At 52.5% G+C, this 20,402-nt stretch overlaps 2 protein-coding genes across 5 annotated transcripts in view; one reads left to right on the plus strand and one right to left on the minus strand.

Moving 5' to 3' along the window:
• LOC134344605 (alanine aminotransferase 2-like) overlaps positions 1-8,547 on the minus strand; it is a 117,561-nt gene extending 109,014 nt beyond the window's left edge. For 2 of the 4 annotated variants that reach the window (XR_010017468.1, XM_063044702.1), the window contains exon 1: positions 1,559-1,866. Coding sequence is in view for 3 of the 4 variants with exons in the window: in XM_063044702.1 (XP_062900772.1) it covers positions 1,559-1,807 (249 nt within the window). In the remaining variant the exon portion in view is untranslated. Of the gene's footprint in view, positions 1-1,558; positions 1,867-7,447; positions 7,576-8,410 lie in introns of those variants that run through there. The other 2 variants (XM_063044704.1, XM_063044705.1) reach the window with 2 other exon arrangements.
• Positions 1-20,402, plus strand: part of LOC134344606 (protein rapunzel-like) — a 53,562-nt gene that overhangs the window by 7,962 nt on the left and 25,198 nt on the right. The window lies entirely within an intron of this gene.

A 20,402-nucleotide genomic window follows, 5' to 3' on the forward strand; every position in this document is an offset into this window, starting at 1 on the left:
GCAGCATCCATCTTCATGGACCTCCAGCACCCAGGGGCCTCAGGACCCACACCAACAGGTTCAAGAACAGTTACTACCTCCAACCATCAGGCTCCTGAACCAGAGGGTATAATGTCACCTGCTTATTAATTTATCATGATTTTGTTTTTCCCTTTCTGTTTGTATCTGAAAAGCTTGTTGACCTTTGCACAGTGCTGTCCGCCCTGTTGGTGTGTCTTTCACTGACTCTGTTATGGTTATTAGATTTATAAAGCACTGGTGAGGCCTCAGTTGGAGTATTGTGAGCAGCTTTGGGCCCCTTATCTTAGAAAGAATGTGCTGAAACTGGAGAGAGTTCCAAGGAGGTTCATGAAAACAATTCCAGGACTGAATGGCTTGTCACATGAAAAGCGTCTGATGGCTCTGGGCCTGTATTCACTGGAATTCAGAAGAATGAGGGATAACCATAACAGATGGTTGGATGGTGAAAGGCTTTAATAGAGTGGACGTGGAGGGGATGTTTCCTGTGGTGGGAGAGTCTAAGACCAGAGGACACAGCCTCAGAATAGAAGGGTTTCCTTTTAGAACAGAGATGAAGAGGAATTTCTTTCACCAGAGAGAGGTGAATCTGTGGAATTCTTTTCCCCAGGCAGCTGTGGAGGCCAAGTCTTAATGTATATTTTAGGCAGAGGTTGATAGATTCTTGATTGGTCAGGACATGAAGGGATATGGGGAGAAGGCAGGAGGTTGGGGCTGAGGGGAAAAGTAGATCAGCCATGATGAAATGGCAGGGCAGACTTGATGGGCCAAATGGCCTAATTCAGCTCCTGTATCTTACGGCCTTATTGAGTATGCCCACGAGAAAAATGAATCTCAGGGTTGTATATAGGACTGTAAGGTACAGGAGCAGAATTAGGCCATTCGGCCCATTGAGTGTTCTTCGCCATTCCATCATGACTGGTTTATTATCCGTCTCAACCCCATTCTCCTGCCTTCTCCCCGTAACCTTTGACACCCCGACTAATCCAGAACTTATCAAACTCTGCTTTAAGTACACCCAATGACCTGGACTGCACAGCCACCTGAGGCAGAGAATTTACCACCCTCTGGCTAAAGAAATTCCTCCTTGAGTCTTTCATGAGGGGATGTTCCTCGATTCTGAGGCTGAGCCCTGTAGTCCCAGACTCCCCGACGGTGATGTATGTTTACTCTGAACTCTGTCCCCCGATATGCTCCACGGGGACAATTTACAATGACCAATTAATCACTAATCTACTAACTAATTACTAATCTACTAACCGGTGAGTGTCTGGACTGTGGGAGCACAGCACAGCACCAGGAGGGTGGGAGGTGGGGGGTTGGGGGTGAGGAGAGGGAAGGGTACACAAACTCCTTACAGAGTGTGCCAGGACTGAACTCAAACAGCCCGAGCTATGACAGCAGCGCGGTGCCCGTGGTTAAAGGGCTGACAAATGTTGACGCTGAAGGGTGTACACTTCCATATTACTCCATGTTCTGGCTGCAAACGTGAAACACGGCTGCGGCCGGTGGAGGGAGGGGGAGAGGGGAGAGGACTCACCTGTTGCAGCTCCTTCTCGATGGCTGCTGCCCGCAGCACGATGGAACCCCGCACGGCATACTGCACCTTCTTCACCTGCTGGTTCATCGAGCCCAGGGTCAGCACCTTCGGGTGGCTGTGGCCAGGGCCGTTCGTCCCGTTCGCCGACATGCTGCTCACTTGCTGGCTCCCCGCCCGTACTGACCTGCCGCGGAGGAGGAGGAGAAGGTTGAGGGGGCACCGGTAGGCTGGGCAGGACAGGGCATGCATGGCTGGAGCCAACGCCCACGTGAGGGCACGGCAGAGCGTCAGCTCCAAACTCAGAGAGAGAGAGAGAGGGGCGGGGGGGGGGGAGTGAAACAGCCCGGCTGAGTTCCGTTCACACGTTCACACGGAGACTCCCTTAAAACATCTGGACCTTGAACAGAGTCCAGAGGAGGGAAGTGAACTGGCCACTTCTGATAGGCAGAGATGGAGGGAGGGGAGCGAAAGAGAGAGAGAGAGACAGAGAAAGGGAGGGAGGGAGGGAGGGAGGGAGGGAGGGAGAGAGAGGGGAAATAACATTGGGGAGAGAGATGGGAGAGTGATGGGGAAAGAGAGGGAAGAGAGAGGGGAGGGGGAGAGTGTGGAAGGGAGCGAGGGGGGAGAGGGAGGGACAGATGGATAGAGAGAAGGGAAGGGGAGAGAGGCGAGAGGTTGAAGAGAGGAGGGGTGAGAGAAGGGTGAGATGGGGAGAGAGGGGGGAAAGGCAAAGGTGGGAGACTGTGAGGGGAGATTAGAGAGGACGAGTGGTGGAAGGGAGGGGGAGAGACGGGAAGCGAGGGGGGCCTGATGGTGGAGAGACGCTCGAGAGGGAGAAGTGGGGAGGGGCAGAGGTGGGAGACAATGCTGAGCGGAGTGGGGGGAGGGAGGGTGGGAAGGGTCAAGAATGAGAGATGGGCAGAGTGAGAGGGGTCAGAGAGGGTGGATAAGGAGGAGGGGTGAGGAAGGAGGACAGGAGGCTGGGAGAGGGAAGGGTACAGGGTGAGAGAGTGAGAAAGAGGGGAAGGGGAAAGAGGACAGGGGAGAGAGGGATAGAGGGTTTGAGGGAGGGTTAGAGAGAGGGGCAAGAGTGGAGGCAAGAGAGGTGAGATATGGTGGAGAGAGAGCAAGGGGGGAGGGGAGAGAGTAGGTGAGGGAGGAGAGAGAGTGAGATGGACAGTGGTAAGGGGGTGAGGAGGGAGAGAGTGGTGAGTTGAGAAAGCAGGGAGACAGAGGCCAAAGGGTTCAGGGATATGTGGGGAGGGGTGTGAGGGCGAGGGGAGTGTGGGGGAGTGGAGTGTGAGGGAGGGGAATGTGGGGGAGGGGAGTGAGGGGAGGGGAGGAGAGTGCTGAGGTGAGGAGAGTGAGGGGGAGGGGAGTGTGAGGGAGCGGTGTGTGAGGGAGGGGTGTGTGGGGGAGGGGTGTGAGGGAGTGGAGAGTGGGGGAGGGGAGTGAGGGAGGGGAGAGTGAGGGAGGGGAGTGCTGAGGTGAAGAGAGTGGGGGAGGGGAGTGTGAGGAGGGAAGTGTGGGGGAGGGGAGTGCTGAGGTGAGGAGAGTGTGGGGGAGGGGTGTGAGGGAGTGGAGAGTGGGGGAGGGGAGTGAGGGAGGGGAGTGCTGAGGTGAGGACAGTGGGGGGAGGGGAGTGTGAGGGAGGGGAGTATGGGGGAGTGGAGTGTGAGGGAGGGGAATGTGGGGGAGAGGAGTGAGGGGAGGGGAGGGGAGTGCTGAGGTGAGGAGAGTGGGGGAGGGGAGTGCTGAGGTGAGGAGAGTGTGGGGGAGGGGTGTGAGGGAGTGGAGAGTGGGAGAGTGAGGGAGGGGAGAGTGAGGGAGGGGAGAGTGAGGGAGGGGAGTGCTGAGGTGAGGAGAGTGGGGGGAGGGGAGTGAGGGAGGGGAGAGTGAGGGAGGGGAGTGCTGAGGTGAGGAGCGTGGGGGAGGGGAGTGCTGAGGTGAGGAGAGTGTGGGGGAGGGGTGTGAGGGAGTGGAGAGTGGGAGAGTGAGGGAGGGGAGAGTGAGGGAGGGGAGTGCTGAGGTGAGGAGAGTGGGGGGAGGGGAGTGTGAGGGTGGGGAGTGTGGGGGAGGGGAGTGAGGGGGAGGGGAGTGTGGGGAGGGGAGTGTGGGGGAGGGGAGTGCTGAGTTGAGGAGAGTGAGGGGGAGGGGAATGTGGGGGGGCGGGTGAGTGCGGGGGAGGGGAGTGTGAGGGAGGGGAGTGTGGGGAGGGGAGTGTGGGGGAGGGGTGTGAGGGAGTGGAGAGTGGGGGAGTGAGGGAGGGGAGTGTTGAGGTGAGAAGAGTGGGGGGAGGGGAGTGTGAGGGAGGAGAGTGAGTGGGAGGGGAATGTGGGGGGAGGGTGAGTGCGGGGGAGGGGAGTGTGAGGGAGGGGAGTGTGGGGGAGGGGAGTGCTGAGTTGAGGAGAGTGAGGGGGAGGGGAATGTGGGGGGCGGGTGAGTGCGGGGGAGGGGAGTGTGAGGGAGGGGAGTGTGGGGAGGGGAGTGTGGGGGAGGGGTGTGAGGGAGTGGAGAGTGGGGGAGTGAGGGAGGGGAGTGCTGAGGTGAGAAGAGTGGGGGGAGGGGAGTGTGAGGGAGGAGAGTGAGTGGGAGGGGAATGTGGGGGGAGGGTGAGTGCGGGGGAGGGGAGTGTGAGGGAGGGGAGTGTGGGGGAGGGGAGTGCTGTGAGGAGAGTGTGGGGAGCTGAGTGTGGGGGCAGGGTGAGTGTGAAGGTAGGGAAAGCCCCCCCTTGACTACAATGAATCTCCTGTATTGAGGGTGCTGAGGGTGCTCTTGGCCTTCATCGTTGGGCACTCTGATGGGATTATTCCTGAGTGGTCACTGAACAGATCGGCTCATCTGATGTGTGCAGATTCGGGAACGGTGTCAACACAACAGCGTTGTTGTGGCGGGTGGCCTCAGCTTCCCAATGTCAATCAGCATCTCCTCAGGTTTACATGGGACATAATTTGTTCGGTGCACCTAGGAGAGTTTCTTAAATCAGTGTGGAGATACTCCAGGTTCGTCAAGGTTGTCAGAGCTTGGGGAAGTCGGGGGGTGGGGTGTTGGTGGTAATGGGGATAAGCTCCAACTACTTATTAAATGTGCCCAATGGTGTGAATCTCAAGAAGCCTCTGACAACCAAGTCCAATTCCTGGCCTTCACATGTGACTTCACTACCAAGTCTGATGGAACCAATTCTAATGACAGGAGAAGGTTACTGATGCCTTAAAACCAGTTGGGGCTTGTCAGCCATGATTGGCAGCTCACCTACAAGAAGGTAAGCTCTGATCTTAAACTTCCACTGCTTTGTGGCTGTACCCACTCATGGGGAAGGCTTCGGGAGTGAACCTCAAGGGAACAATCCAAAGCTATAGTCTCTAAGGCAGTCCTACGTTGAGTTCAAAGCTGGATGAAATCTCCAGTGAGGCAGCTGGTGCCAAAGTGTCGGTCTTTGCCATTCCTTTGGCTTCATCAGCTGGGTTGGGAGGAGAGCCAGATCTCCATATTGCACTGTGCTGACCCGTGTATCACACTGAGAGCTGTGACACAACGTCCATGGTCAGTCCTGACGAGCAGATTGGCCAGTGAGAGCAGAGGCCATACAGGGCCTGGTGACCGACCTTTCAGTGGGGAAACAATTCCTTAAGTTGTAACTCAGCTGTAGGTAAGTACGGACCTTGCAGAGAGCAAGTATTAAATTGGAGCGGGGGAAGTCACAAGAAAATAATGATAGTTACTGGGCAAAATTGACTAAATGGGCTGAAGGGCCTATTTCTGTGCTGTTGTGCTCTCTGACTCTACAAGACAGGAACTAGGGAGAGTTAACTGGAAGCAGCAGCTTCTGCGCAAGTTCACATCCAACATGTTGAGGGCAAACACAAAATACTCTGCAGATGCTGGGGTCAAAGCAACACTCACAACACGCTGGAGGAACTCAGCAGGTTGGGCAGCATCCGTGGAAACGATCAGTCAATGTTTCGGGCTGGAACCCTTCATCAGGACTGAAGAGGGAGGGGGCAGAGGCCCTATAAAGAAGGTGGGGGAGAGGGTGGGAAGGAGTTGAGAGTGTTTAAGGATCAGCTGCAGAGAGCTACAGGAAGGTCTGTTCCAGTCAGACGGCAGGACATGATGGCAAGGTCAGGGGAGCCTAGGGCTGATGGAAGGGGAAAGAAATGTACGTAAAATTTGGGAAGCTAAGGTCAAACAGAGTCCTTGAGGGTTATAAAGAAGGCAAACTAGAACTCAAATCTGGCAAGTAGGATTAAAGAGGACCCCAAGGCATTGTATACGCAGCACGATTAGCACAATATTACGACAGCCTGGAGTTCGGAGTTTGTACTGTAACCACGTGCGTCTCCTCCAGGAGCTCCCGCTCCCTCCCCAGTCGAGAGACTGGCCAGTTACCGGGTTAATTAGTCATTATAAATGAGGGCAGGTGGGTTACTGAACAGTGTGGTTCATTGGGGCCGGGAGGGCCTGCTCGCAGCTTTATTTCTGAAATAAAGTATGAGGGGTGACTGATAAGTTCGTGGCCTAAGGTAGAAGGAGATGAGTTATTAACTTCAAACTTTCTGCATGATCACTCAAAGAGATGAACTTCACGTGCATGTAACGAGAGCGTCTTGCCCCTCCAGGTGGTCCACAGCAGGGGTGATTGATCTTCGTGGCCTAAGGTAGAAGGAGATGAGTTATACAGCTCTCGTTACATGCAACACGAAGTTCAACTCTTTGAGTGAAAATGCAGAAAGTTTGAAGTTCATAACTCATCTCCTTCTACCTTGGGCCACTAACTTATCAATCACCCCTGCTGTGGACCACTTCTGGAGGTCCAGGATGCCAACTTCTACAAAGAAGGGATCTGTATGCTCCATGACCGCTGGACTAAGTGTGTAAATGTAGGAAAAATAAATGTGCTAGGTTTTCTAAAATTGACTCCTTCTACCTTAGGCCACGAACTTATCAATCACCCCTGGTTAAAAACAATCAAAAAGCACTGGAGTAAGAGGGTAATGAGGGAGGGGACCCTGACTCTGAGCCCATGAAGGTGGCGATGAACCAGGATCAATACTGAAGCTTTATACAAGTGCAGGCAAATTCGGTTTGTATAGACAGGCAACATGGCTGTAATGGGCCGAATGGCCCACTTGTATGTGTATCTCTGTCTTTCTAGTATAGAACGGGGGTGGGGTGGGTTTGGTGGGTTAGTATAGACAGGGAAAATGTAAGGGGCTGAATGTCCTGCTTGTGTACTGTCCATCTGTCATTCTGGTATAGAACAAGGGTGGGTTTGGTGGGTTAGTATAGACAGGCAACACGGCTGTAATGGGCCGAATGTGTGCGCATCTGTGATTCAGGTATGGAACGGGGGTGGTTTGACAGGCTGGACACGGAGTACAGGAGCCGGGGACATGACGATGTAGTTATGGGAAAGGCCACGCTCAGAGTATTTCGTGCATTTCTGGTCCCCACAGGACAGGAAAGCTGTGATTAAACTGGAGGGAAGGCAGGACAGCTGGACAAGGGCGGCGGACGGGCCGGAGGGCTGTTCGTTCTCGTGATAGGTGGTGACAGGTTTCCTCCGGATGGTCGGGCAGATTGCCCGGGTCTGTCTCCACGCTGGTGGAGTCTACGGCAGGACGGGGCGGTTAAAGTCAGAGGGAGTAGGTTTAAAAAGGTTCTGAGTAGGGGAGGGGAGGGGACAGAGACTGGAGGGAGGAGGAGAGAGTGAGGGAGAGGGAGGACGAGCGGAGGGTGCTTCACCTGCAGGGTCACGGTTCCCTGAAAGTGGCGACACGGATGGACACGGCAGTCACATTGACCTTCATTGGACGGGGCTGTGAAACCAGGAGCTGGGACGCGGTGTTAGAGGTGAAGTAAAGGCCGTGCTTGGAGTGCTTTGCTCACCTTGTTCAGGTGTACACGGAGGGACTGTGTGAACAGGAGAGGCGGAAGGGATTGTCCCCCCGGAGCGAAGGAGGCGCCAAGAACTGACAGAAGTTTCGGCTCGAACAGACAGCTGGAGGCTGATTCCCATCGGAGCCGGCACAACGGAAGGGCAGATTGACGCTGAAGATTCACTTTGGCTGGCACGTGTACCAGGGAAGAGGGGGACGGGGATGGGGGTGGGGGAGGAGGAGGGGGTGTGGGCAGGGGGTGTGGGCAGGGGGTGTGGGGAGGGGGAGGGGGTGTGGGGAGAGGGGAGGAGGAGGGGGCAGAGGGGACTGATGTAGGGCAGCGAGCGGGGGGGATAGGGGAGGTAGGGGGAAGGAGCAGGGCGAGAGGCAGGCAGGGAAGGTGAAGAAAGGACAGAGGTGAGGGGGAGGGTGGGAGGCAGAAGGCAGAGGGAGGGGGACAGGGATCGAGGAGCAGAGGGAGGGTTAAGAGAGAGCAGGTGAAGGAGGAGTGGGGAAAACAAAGGGAGTGGGACAGAGAAATAAGGGGAATAAGGAGAGAGAAGGGGAGAGACGGAGAGGGAGGGGAAGGGGAGTGGGAGTGGAGATGTAGCAGAAGAGGCATGGAGGGACGGAGGGATAGGAGCACTGGGATAAAGGGGAGGGATTTATTCTGTATATATTGATAATAAACGTACTTTGAGGGAATGGAGAGAAGGGATAGAGGGAAGGACCGATAGGACTGGAGTGATAGGGGAGGAGGGATAGAGGGAGAGGGATAGGGGAGGGTGTCAAGGATAGGAGAGGGAGGGAGGTAGTGGCTGGAAGAAGAGAGGGAGTTTTGTGACCTCGCTGACTTTCACCAAGTGAACGGCAGGAGTTCTTCACTTTCAAACTTCCCTGTCCAGAGGGATACTCCCTGGGGTGGTGGAGTGGAAGGGAGCGGAGGGGAGGGGATAGGGAACCTCACACCTACCTCGGCAGCTGAAGAACCCGAAACCGGATTCGGATCGGCACCCGGAGCCCACTGCCTCTGCTCGGACTGGAAGGGACGGCCGAGACGTTGCGCCGTGGCCAGAGTCCAACACCTTGTCACTGGTTATTGGAGCGGGCCCAGGCCAGGTGGGGCGGGGCGCATCCGGGGTGGGGGGAGGGACGGAGGGGGCAAAGCTGAGACTTCTCGGGAACGGCAGGATGGAAAGGTGGAGAGAACGTGTTAGGGGAGGGGCGGATTGAGGGAGAGTGAGAAGTGTCAGGTAGGGAAGTTCAATAGAAGAGGATTAAAGGGAGACGTGAATGGGGTCGAGGGAGGGAAGGGAAGGCAGGGGAGGGCCGGAGAGAGGAAAGGTGGGATGGGGTGGTAAAGAGGGTGAGTGGGAGGGGGAGGTGGAAGGGAGAGCTGAATGGGGAAGGGGAGGGGGAGAGGAGGTGGGGGTAGGGTGGAGAGGTAGAGACAGGAGCGGAAGGGGAGGAGGTGGAATGGAGAGGGGTGAGGGAGGGGAATGAGAGTGAGGGGAGATAGGATAGGAGAGTGGGTATGGGGAAGGGTAAGTGGCACGGGAGGAGGGGGAGGGAAGTGTGGAAGTTACGTTGGATTGGGGGAATGGAGGAAGGGTAGAGGGAGGGAAGGGAGACGGAGGAGGGGTATGTGGTCATTTGGAGGGAATGGGGTGATGCACTAGGGGGTAATGGGTAGGGGGCAGTGAGAGTGGTGGGGGGGAGAGAGCTGAAGAGATAGGTGGGGACGAGGGGATTTGTAGAAAGGGGAGGGGGAGTCTGGGGAGTGAGGAGTGAGGGTTGAGGGAGAGGAGAAAGGCCATAGTGAAGAGATAGGGATGGAAGAGTCAAGAATGAGGAAAGTGGAAGGCAGGAGGAGGGGGAGGGTATGGATAGGACAATTGGGGTGAGATGGGATAGGCAAAGGTTGGAATGGAGGTGGGTGGAGGGATAGTGTTGTAGGGGAGGGGTGGTTTGGGTTGAGATGAAATTGAGGGTGCGGAGAGCAGAGAAATGGGAGGGGAGGAGAGGGGGCCTGAGGTGGAGGTTGCTTGGTGGAAGGATGGGGAGAGGGTGAGCAAGGGTGGAGGAACAGGAGGATAAAGGAAGAGAGGAACAGATGCAGAAGAGGTGGAGAGGTGAGGGGTTGATCTGAGGACCCAGTACCACCCCTCGCCGTCCTCACCCTCTTCACTGGGAGGCGAGTCCTTTCCGCTTTAAGGGATCCACAACTGCCTGCGAGCTCCCCCCAGTGGCATCACCCTGTAACATCTTCTCACGGTTGCAAGAGCAACAGTGGATTCAATATTGTTTTGTGTCTTTACCAGTACGAAAGTGTAAAGGAGAGTGAAATATTTGTTATTCCATATCCAATGCAGCACAAAAGACACAATAACATAAAGAAAACAATAAATATAAATATATTAGATTGCTTATATTCACAGATTGACTGTCTGTCCATAAAGTGACGCTAGGCACAGGAGTGTCTGTACATAAGGTGACTCTGGCAGGAGATGATCAAGTAGTGGTGGTGGAGGTCTGGTGGGGTTGGTCAGTCAGTGGGGGTGTTGATCAGCCCTATTGCCTGGGAAAAGTAACTGCTTTTGAGTCTGGTGTAGATGCTACATAGCCTGCTCCCTGATGGGAGTGGGACAAGCAGTTTATGAGCAGGGTGGGTAGGATCCGTCATGATGTTACTGGCCTTTACGCAGCACCTTTCTGTATATACGTCCTTGATGGTGGGTAGGAGGGTGCCGGTGATGTGCCTGGCAGTTTTGGGCCACAGTGTCCATCCAAGCCATTCCCACTTGCCCACCTTTCCCCATGTCTGTCTACCTTTCCAATCCAAGCACCCGTCTAAATGTATTTAAAATGCTGTTAATATACCTCACTGAACCACTTTCTCCGGCAGCTTATTCAATACATTCACCAGCCTCTGGGTGAACGAGTTGCCCCTCAAAGTCCCTTAAAATTTTATTCCTTTCACCTTGGGCCTCTGCCTTCCTGTACAGTTGGAAAAAGTCTGTGACCATCCACCCTATCAATGGCCCTTTGTTCTTTTAAACCTCGATAAAGTTCCCCCTCAGCCACCCTATTGATGGCCCTTGTCATCTTATAAACCTTGATAAAGTTTCCCCTCAGTCTCCCTATCGACGGCCCTTTGTTCTTTTAAACCTCGATAAAGTTCCCCCTCAGTCTCCCTATCAATGGCGCTTCGTTCTTTTAAACCTCGATAAAGTTCCCCCTCAGTCACCCTCACTCCAGGGAAAACAATCCCTCGGCAACACACACACACACAACATGCTGGAGGAGCTCAGCAGGTCAGGCAGCATCTGGGGAAAGGAATACACGGCTGACGTTTCAGGCCAAGACCCTTCATCAGGACTGGAAAGAAAAGGGGAAAACATCAGCATAAAGAAGGTGGCGGGGGGGAGGAGGGCGTTAGAAGATGGTGTGGTCAGGTGGGTGGGGGAGGGGAGAGGAAGTGAGAAACTGGGAGCTGATAGCTGATGGGTGGAAGTGGTAAGGGGCTGGAGAAGGTGTCTGATAGGTGAGCAGAGTGGACCATGGGAGAAAGGGGCACCAGGGGGAGGAGATAGGCAGGTGAGAAGAAGAGGTAAGAGGCAAGAGAGGGGAATTATTGGATGGGATGTTGGAGAATTTGAGGTTTATGCATCAAGTTGGATGCCATCTGGAAGGAATATGAGGTGTTGCTTCTCCATCCTGGAAGTGGCCTTGTCGTGGCAGATGAATATGCAGTCCCTTATCTCTCTAAACCTTTCCTATCATGTTCTTGTCCCAATATCTTTTAAACACTATTGTACTCGATCCCAAACACTTCCTCTGGCAGCTGGTTCCATACCCCCACCAGCCTCAGGGTGACAAAGTTGCCCCTCAGGCCCCTCTTGCCCTGTGCAAGTCCACTAATACTAATACCACCACTCCTTTACCATTTCCCGTCAGAGTCACCTTACAGACACTCCTGTGCCGAGCGTCACTTAACGTGCATGCATCAATCTGTGTACGTTATGCATTTCAATGTGTTGTCTTTCTTTGCTTAATGTGTTCTTTATCTAGTTATTGTGTTTTTGTTTTGGTCTGAGCAGGATCTGGAGTAACAATTATTTCATTCTCCTTCACTCTGGAGTACTGGCAATGAGATTAAACAGTTTTGAATCCCGATTCTGGTCTCCAGCTCATGATAAACATTCAATACGGTCACTCTTCACCCTCCTTTGCTCAATATACAGCCTATACAGTCTCTATTTAGAGCACCTTATTCACATTGAGATACTGTTTGACTCTAACGCTCCCTTCTTACTGTTCGTTCCGTGGTGGGCTGCTCCCTTGTCACCCCTTCCCACAGCACGGCTCCCCTTCCACACCCCCGCACTGTGAGACGCTCCCTCCTCTGGTCTTTCACACTGCACGACACCTCTATACACTAGACACTAGAATACTACAGCACAGTACAGGCCCTTTGGCCCCCAATGTTGCCGACCCATATATTCCTTAAAAAAATATTAAACCCGCACTACCCCGTAACCCTCTATTTTTCTTTCATCCATGTGCCTGTCCAAGAGGCTCTTAAATACCCCTAATGTTTTAGCCTCCACCACCAACCCTGGCAAGTCATTCCAGGCACCCACAACCCTCTGTGTAAAAAAAACTTACCCCTGATGTCTCCCCTAAGCTTCCCTCCCTTAACTTTGTACATATGCCCTCTGGTGTTTGCTATTTGTGCCCTGGGAAACAGGTACTGGCTATCCACCCTATCTATGCCTCTCATAATCTTGTAGACCTCTATCAAGTCCCATCTCATCCTTCTACGATCCAAAGAGAAAAGTCCCAGCTCTGCCAACCTTACCTCATAAGACTTGTTTTCCAATCCAGGCAACATCCTGGTAAATCTCCTCTGCACCCTCTCCATAGCTTCCACATCCTTCCTATAATGAAGTGACTGGAACTGAACACAATACTCTAAGTGTGGTCTCACCAGGGATTTGTAGAGTTGCAACATGACCTCTCTACTCTTGAACTCAACCCCCCTATTAATGAAGCCTAGCATCCCATAGGCCTTCTTAACTATCCTATCAACCTGTGCAGCGACCTTGAGGGATGTATGGATTTGAACCCCAAGGTCCCTCTGCTTATCCACACTCTTAAGTAACCGACCATTAACCCTGTACTCAGCCTTCTGATTTGTCCTTCCAAAATGCATCACCTCACACTTACCCAGATTGAACTCCATCTGCTACTTTTCTGCCCAACTCTGCATCCTGTCTGCATCCTCTTGTAACCTTCGACAGCCTACAGCTCCATCCACAACTCCTCCAATCTTCATGTCATCCGCAACCTTACTCACCCATCCTTCCGCCTCTTCATCCAGGTTGTTTATAAAAATCACAAAGAGCAGGGGTCCCAGGACAGATCGGTACGGCACACCAATAGTCACCGACCTCCAGGCAGAATACTTTCCTTCCACTACTACCCTCTGCTTTCTTCCTTTAAGCCAATTTTTTTAATCCAAACAGCCAAGGTTTCACTGATCCCATGCCTCATGACTTTCTGGATGAGTCTCTCGTGGGGGACCTTGTCAAATGCCCTGCTAAAATCCATGTAGACCACACCTACTGCCCTACCCTCATCAGTTTCTTTTGTTACCTCTTCAAAAAACTCAATTAGGCTTGTGAAGCACAAACCTCCCTTCACAAAGCCATGTTGACTATCCTTGAGTAGACTGTACTTCCCCAAGTGCTCATAGATCCTACCCTTAAGAATCCTTTCCAATAGTTTACAGACCACCGACGTAAGGCTCATCGGTCTATAGTTCCCAGGATTTTCCCTATTACCTTTTTTAAAAAAGGGAACTACATTTGCCATTCTCCAATCCTCCGGCACCTCCCCTGCAGCCAAAGAGGATTCAGTGATCATAGCTACTGCTCCAGCGATCTCTTCTCTCACTTCCCACAGCAACCTGGGGTATATCACATCCGGCCCTGGGGACTTATCAATCTTGATGTTTTTAAGAAGATCCAACACTTCTTCTTCCTTAATCTCCACATTGTCCAGCACACAGGCCTGTTCTATTTCAATCTCACCCTGATCAAGGTCCTTTTCACTTGTGAATACTGAAGCAAAGTATTCATTTAGGACCTCCCCAACCTCCTCCGCCTCCAGGCACGTTGTCTTCTTTATCCTTTAGCGGCCCCATCTTCATTCTTGTCATCCTTCTGTTCCTCACATATGCACCTTGGGGTTCTCCTTAATCCCACATGCCAAGGCCTTCTCATGCCCCTTCGAGCTCTCCTAAATCCTTTCTTAAACTCCTTCCTGGTTACCCTATATTTCTCATGAGCCCCTCCTGCTTCCTGCTTCTTCTATCTAACATATGCTTCCTTCTTCCTCCTGACGAGTTGCCTCACGTGTTTCGTCAGCCACGGTTCCCTTTTCCTACCATTTTTCCTCGTCTCAGTGGGACAAACCTATCCTGAACCCAGCACAAGTGATCCCTAAACTTCCTCCACATTACTTCTGTGCTTTCACCCTTGAACATCTGTTTCCAATTTACTCTCGCTAGTTCCTGCCTCATCCCTTCATAGTTAGCCATTCTCCAGTTAAGCACTTTCCTATTTGTCTGTTTTTATCCTTTTCCATAACTATGCTGAAGCTAAGGGAGTTGTGGTCACTCTCACCAAAATGCTCCCCTACCAAGAGGTCTGCCACCCGACCAGGCTCATTACCCAGAACTAGATCCAGTATGGCCTCTCCTCTCGTCGGCCGGTCCACATACTGTGTCAGGAATCCTTCCTGAACACACCTGACAAATTCAGCCCCATCTATCCCCCTTGTAGTCAGGAGGTGCCAGTCAATATGAAGGAAGTTGAAATCACCCATAACCACAACCCTGTATTTCCTGCACCATTCTAAAAGGGCCTCCTCACCGCCCCTTCCCACAACGCGGCGCTCCTTTCAGCCCCCCCCCCCCGTGAGACGCTCCCTCCTTCCTGTCTTTCACACTGACTGCACGGCGCCTCCTCCCACAGCGCGGCGCTTCCTCGGAACGCCCGTGAACCGCTGTGGTTGCGCGGGACCCCGGAGCCTCCGCTCTTCGCTTGCGACTGTGTCGGGATGAGGGTAGCTGATTTAGTCCCCACCCATTGACCCCCAATCCCCACGCCGCCATCCCCGGCACCTGCCTATCCTGAGTTCCGCTCCATCGGTCCGATTCTGGGCTGTGAAGTCACCGCGGCCGCGGCCGGGGTCGGGGACGGCGTCATAGTTGGGTCAATGTAACAGAGACCCATGAGATCAGCGCTGAGCTGGACGCCTCGGGACGCGGGGGTCTGCAGGCGGGCCACCAGCGAGGAGGACTGGGACGGTAGAGGAGATCGGGGCAGGGTAAAATGATCTGGAGAATGGAGATGAGAGACAGTCGGCGTGGAGCTGGGGAAGTGGGGCAGGATACAAGGGGGCTGGAGACTGGAAACTCTCTGGAAGGTAACGTGGTTGGGAGACTCGGGTTAGCAGCCACAGAGTCATACAGCAAAGAGTTAGCCCAACTGGTCCATACCGACCCCATCAACAAGCTGAGTCTGTCAACATTTTGAATGCTCCAAGGACCTGTTCCTTGGACATGTCCTTTAGAAGTTGTAATGGTAACTGCCTCAAACCCTTCCTCTGGCAGCTCATACCATACAGACACTATCCTTTGCCTTGCTTCAGGAGGCAACAAGAAGTGCAGAGGGGAGGGTTGGTGTGAACTGACCACACCTGGAGTACTGTGTGCAGTTTTAGTCTCCAAATTTGAGGAAGGACATTCTTGCTATTGAGGGAGTGCAGTGGAGATTCACAAGGTTAATTCCTGGGATGGCAGGACTGTCATATGTCGAAAGATTGGAGCGGCTGGGCTTGTATACTCTGGAATTTAGAAGGCTGAGAGGGGATCTTATTGAAACATATAAGATTATTAAGGGATTGGACACGCTGCAGGCAGGAAGCATGTTCCTGCCGATGGGTGAGTCCAGAACCAGCGGCCACAGTTTAAGAATAAGGGGTAGGCCATTTAGAATGGAGTTGAGGAAAAACTTTTTCACCCAGAGAGTGGTGGATATATGGAATGCTCTGCCCCAGAAGGCTGTGGAGGCCAAGTCTCTGGATACTTTCAAAAAAGAGATGGATAGAGCTCTTAAAGATAGCAGAATCAAAGGTTACGGGGATAAGGCAGGAACTGGATACTGATTGTGGATGATCAGCCATGATCACAGTGAATGGCAGTGCTGGCTCGAAGGGCCGAATGGCCTACTCCTGCACCTATTGTCTATTGAATCTGCCCCTGCGGCTCAGAGTGGAATTGGGGGAAGATGAGTGCGGCGGTGACCGGAGATTCATTATTAGGGGATCAGATGGAATATTCTGTGGCTGAAAACGAGACTCCTGGGTGCTGTGCTGCCTGATCTGCTGAGTTCCTCCAGCAGTTTGCATGCATAGCACTGGATTTCGTGCATCTGCAGAACTTCTTGTGCTTATGCTTTGCTGCCTCCCAGCTCGGGCGGCAGGATGGAGATGTTTCTACCTAAGGACGCGTCAGGCACTCCTTCCCTCCACTAGCCTGCAGGTCACCCTCGGGCGAGGTGTAGCACCTGCTTAGCCCCCCGAACAGGGTCAGGTGAAGCGATGGGAGCAGGTGGTGGATGGTCGTATGAGCAGCCGGTGCAGATCACATCCTGGTTATGTGACCATTAACTCCAGGTAGACGATCTCTGAAGACTATCGATAATGGCTGAGGTCACCCGTCTTGTTAAGATGCCACTCAGAAGAAGCAAATGGAAAACCGCTTCTGCAGAAAAAGTTATCAGGAACAATCACGGCCAAGACGGCCAATCACGTTATACGGCACGGCGCACAGTGATGTTGCCTCCCAGGTGCCAGGGACCGATGTCTCTGATCAAATCCACAACATTCATGAGGGCAGGTAGTCAGAGGGCGCGGGATGTATTGGTATGAAGGACGTAACTGGGAGAAGTGATGTAGTCCGGCGGAGTGGACATACAGTAGGCAGTCTGGATGGAAACTGAAAAGCAGGAGCTCAAGGTGCCATGCACCGGTGAGAGTAAAACAGGAGAGCCGGCAGGTGGAAGTGTGGCTGAAGAGTTGGTGTAGGGGGCAGGGGTTCAGATCTGTAGATCATTGGGATCTCTTCTGTGGGGGATACGAACTGTAGAAAAGAGATGCAAAAGGGATGGTCGTACCTTTTCTGGTTGGGAGGGAGCCTGGTAGGGAGCATTTTCTGGTTGACTGACAGTGTCTAGTGGTGTTCCACGGGGTTCTGTGTTAGGACTGCTTCTAGTTATGTTTCAATGGTTTTGATGACAGAATTGATGACTTGGTATCCAAGTTTGAGGACGATACAGACAGGTGGAAGGACAGGTTGTGCTGAGGAAGCAGAGAGGCTGCAGAAGTTCGAGAGATTAGGAGAGGTGGAACATTGTGTGGGGAAGTGTATGGTCATGCACTTTGGTAGAAGAAATAACTGCATAGACTATTTTCTAAATGGGGAGAAGATCGGAGGTGCAAAGGGATTTAGGAGTCCTTGCACAGAATTCCCTGAAGGTTAATTTGCAGCTTAAATCGGTGGTGAGGAAGGCAAATGCCATGTTAGCATTCATCCCAAGAGGACGAGGATGTAGAAGAAGGATGTAATGATCAGCCTTGACAAGGCACTGCGGGGGCCTCACTGAGCATTGTGAGGCGTTTTGGCCCCCGTCTCTAAAAAGGCGAGGGCTGAGAGGAGGTTTACAAGAATGGTTCCGGAAATAAAAGGGTTACCATATGAGGACTGATTGATGGCTCTGGGCCTGTACTCACTGGAATTCAGAACAGTGAGGGGCGATCTCATTGAAACCTGCTGCATGTTGAAAGGCTGCGATGGGGTGGATGTAGAGAGTATGTTTCCTATGGTGGGGGAGTCCAAGACCAGAGGACAAAGAGATGTCCATTTGGAATGGAGATGAGGAGGAATCTGTTTAGCCAGAGAGTGGTGAATTTGTGGAATTCTTTGCCAGAGGCGGCTGTGGAGGCTAGGCCTTTGGGTATATTTAAGGCAGAGGTTGATAGATTCTTGATTGGTCATGGCATGAATGGTCATGGGGTGAAGGCAACAGATCAAGGCAGTGAAGAAAAATGGATCAATCATGATGAAATAGCGGCTGGGGTCAAAGCAACACTCACAACACACTGGAGGAACTCAGCAGGTTGGGCAGCATCCGTGGAAACGAACAGTCAATGTTTCGGAAGGGTTCTGGCCTGAAACGTTGACTGTTCGTTTCCATGTTACTGCCCGACCTGCTGAGTTCCTCCAGCGTGTTGTGAATGATGAAATAGCGGAACAGATTTGATGGGCGAAATGGCGTAATGCTGCTCATATGGTCTAATAGTTGTGTACCTGTCACACTCCATAGATGCTGCCTGGCCTGCTGAGTTCCACCAGCATTCTGTGTGTGTTACTCTGGATTTCCAGCACCTGCAGACTCCCTGGTGTTTACGGGATTCAGCTGAACTGTGAGGGTGGGAGATGTGGTGAGCAATGTCCTTGCGGGCAGGTCTGCTAGAGCTGTCAGGGAGGGTTTAAACCTGTTTGCAGAGGGTTGTGAGCCAAAGTGAAAGGTTAGATGACAGGGCATAATTGGTGTGCAGGTACTTGGAAAGTGCCGAGAAATTGTGATGAAAGTTGGGGAATGGGTAGTGTATCATGCAGTCAACTGGCAGTCAAATATGTGTCTATTAATGCAAACTGCCAGGACCAAGGGCGATGACATTGGAACATAGTTCAGCACATAGAACTATGACATTGTGGCCATTACAGAAACATTCCCGTCACAAGTGCAGGAATAGCTGCTGGATTTTCTGGGGATTAGAGGTTGCTAAAGGGGCAGTGGGGGGAGGTAAAAGGGGTGGGGGCACAGATCTCTTACTAGCTTGTCCTTCAGTTAGTCCTGATGAAGGGTCTCGGCCCAAAACATCGACTGTACCTCTTCCTAGAGATGCTGCCTGGCCTGCTGCGTTCACCAGCAACTTTGATGTGTGTTGCTTGAATTTCCAGCATCTGCAGAATTCCTCGTGTTTGTGTTTTTAAGGTCAGGCAGCATCCATGGAGAGGAATAAACAGCCCACATTTCAGACCAAGACCCTTAATCAGGACTGGAAAGGAAGGGGGAAGATGCCAGAATAAAAAGGTGAGCGGAGGAGGGGAGGAGGAGAAACTAAAAGGTGATAGGTGAAGACAGGTGGGTGAAGCTGGGCGGTGAGAAGTGAAGAAAGCAAAGGGCCAGGAAGGAGGAATCTGATAGGAGTGGAGAGTGGACCATGGGAGAAAGGGAAGAAGGAGGGGACCCAGGGGGAGGTGATAGGCAGCTGAGGAGAAGAGGTGAGAGTCCAGAGTGGGGAAAAGAGATGAGGGAAGGGGGAGGGAAGAATTCCCAGAAGGATAGTCGCTGTTTGTGCTCTCAGGTTGGAGGCTACCTGGGTGGGTTATGAGCTGTTGCTCCTCCACCAAGAGTGGCCTCATCATGGCAGAAGAGGAGTGCATGGACTGGGGATATGGGGATTGGAATTAACCTGTTTGGCCATTAGGAAATTCTGCCTCTGGCGAGTGAAGTGGAAGTGCTTGACAAAGCGGTCCCCCGAAGGCTTCAGATCTGCTGGGAGAGAGATGTGTTGTTGTTATGGCATCATTCAGCACAGAAGGTGTCCGCCCTGTCACTGGGACTACCAGCACTCAGCAACACTATTCCATTGACTAGCACTTTGTCCACAGCCAGTGATGCTGTCATTTTCAGATGCCTATCCAGATGAAGTTCAAGTTTACTTGTCATTCAGCCATTCATGAATACAGCCAAACGAGACAGTGTTACTGGGGGGTTAAGGTGCAAAACACAGTACCCACAGTCACACTCAGCACGTGGCACATAGAAGACAGCAGTAAAGATGTAGTCACAGAAGAGAATATAATACAGCCCAGACCCCTGAGTGTCATGTCTTGTAGATTGATGGTGCATGGGATGTCAGCAAGACCATGTCCTCAGCAATCCAGCTCGTCATTCCATCAAGTGAACACTGGAGGGCAGCACCGCTGGGAGGGGCCAGACCCCCAGCTGAGCGTGGACACCACGTCACACCTCCTCTGGCGTCTCCTCCAGCTGACACCGCGGGATGGGGTCTAGTCCGTGCTACAACCAGGGCCACGCGGCTCCCCCGCCATCCGTTAAATACTCACTGAGAGTCTCTGCCTCACCACCCCTCAGGCAGTGTGATCCAGGTTCCAGCACTGCGCCCCCACCCCATGAAAATCTTCTCCCTCACATCCCATCTAAAACACTCGGTGTTTGTTAAAATCGCTGCCCTGCAGGAAACATCCTATCGGGATGCTGTTATGTTTTGGAATGCGGGTTTAATTCCATCTTTACTTTAAGTGAACCACGCCTGTAAAGAGAAATTTCAACCTACATTCCTGGACTCCTGTGTTTTCCTTTGAATTGGTCTGATGTTTTGAAGTTACAAAACATAACAGATGCATCTTGGTTTTGTACAGGAGCACCACTGAGACTGTCCTGTCTGTCTACATCATTGTGAGGTTCGGAAGCTGCAAGGCATCGGACCGCAAAACCCTACAGAGGACAGTAAAACCCTACAGAGGAAAGTAAAACCCTGCAGAGGATGGTAAAACCCTACAGAGGACAGTAAAATCCCCACAGAGGACAGTAAAAACCCTACAGAGGACAGTAAAACCCCACAGAGGACAGTAAAACCCTACAGAGGACAGTAAAAACCCCACTGAGCACAGTAAAAACCCCACAGAGGACAGTAAAACCCCACAGAGGACAGTAAAACCCTACAGAGGACAGTAAAATCCCCACAGAGGACAGTAATAACCCTATAGAGGACAGTAAAACCCTACAGAGGACAGTAAAAAC

The sequence above is a fragment of the Mobula hypostoma genome, chromosome 3, assembly GCF_963921235.1.
Source record: "Mobula hypostoma chromosome 3, sMobHyp1.1, whole genome shotgun sequence".
Lineage (NCBI taxonomy): Eukaryota > Metazoa > Chordata > Chondrichthyes > Myliobatiformes > Myliobatidae > Mobula > Mobula hypostoma.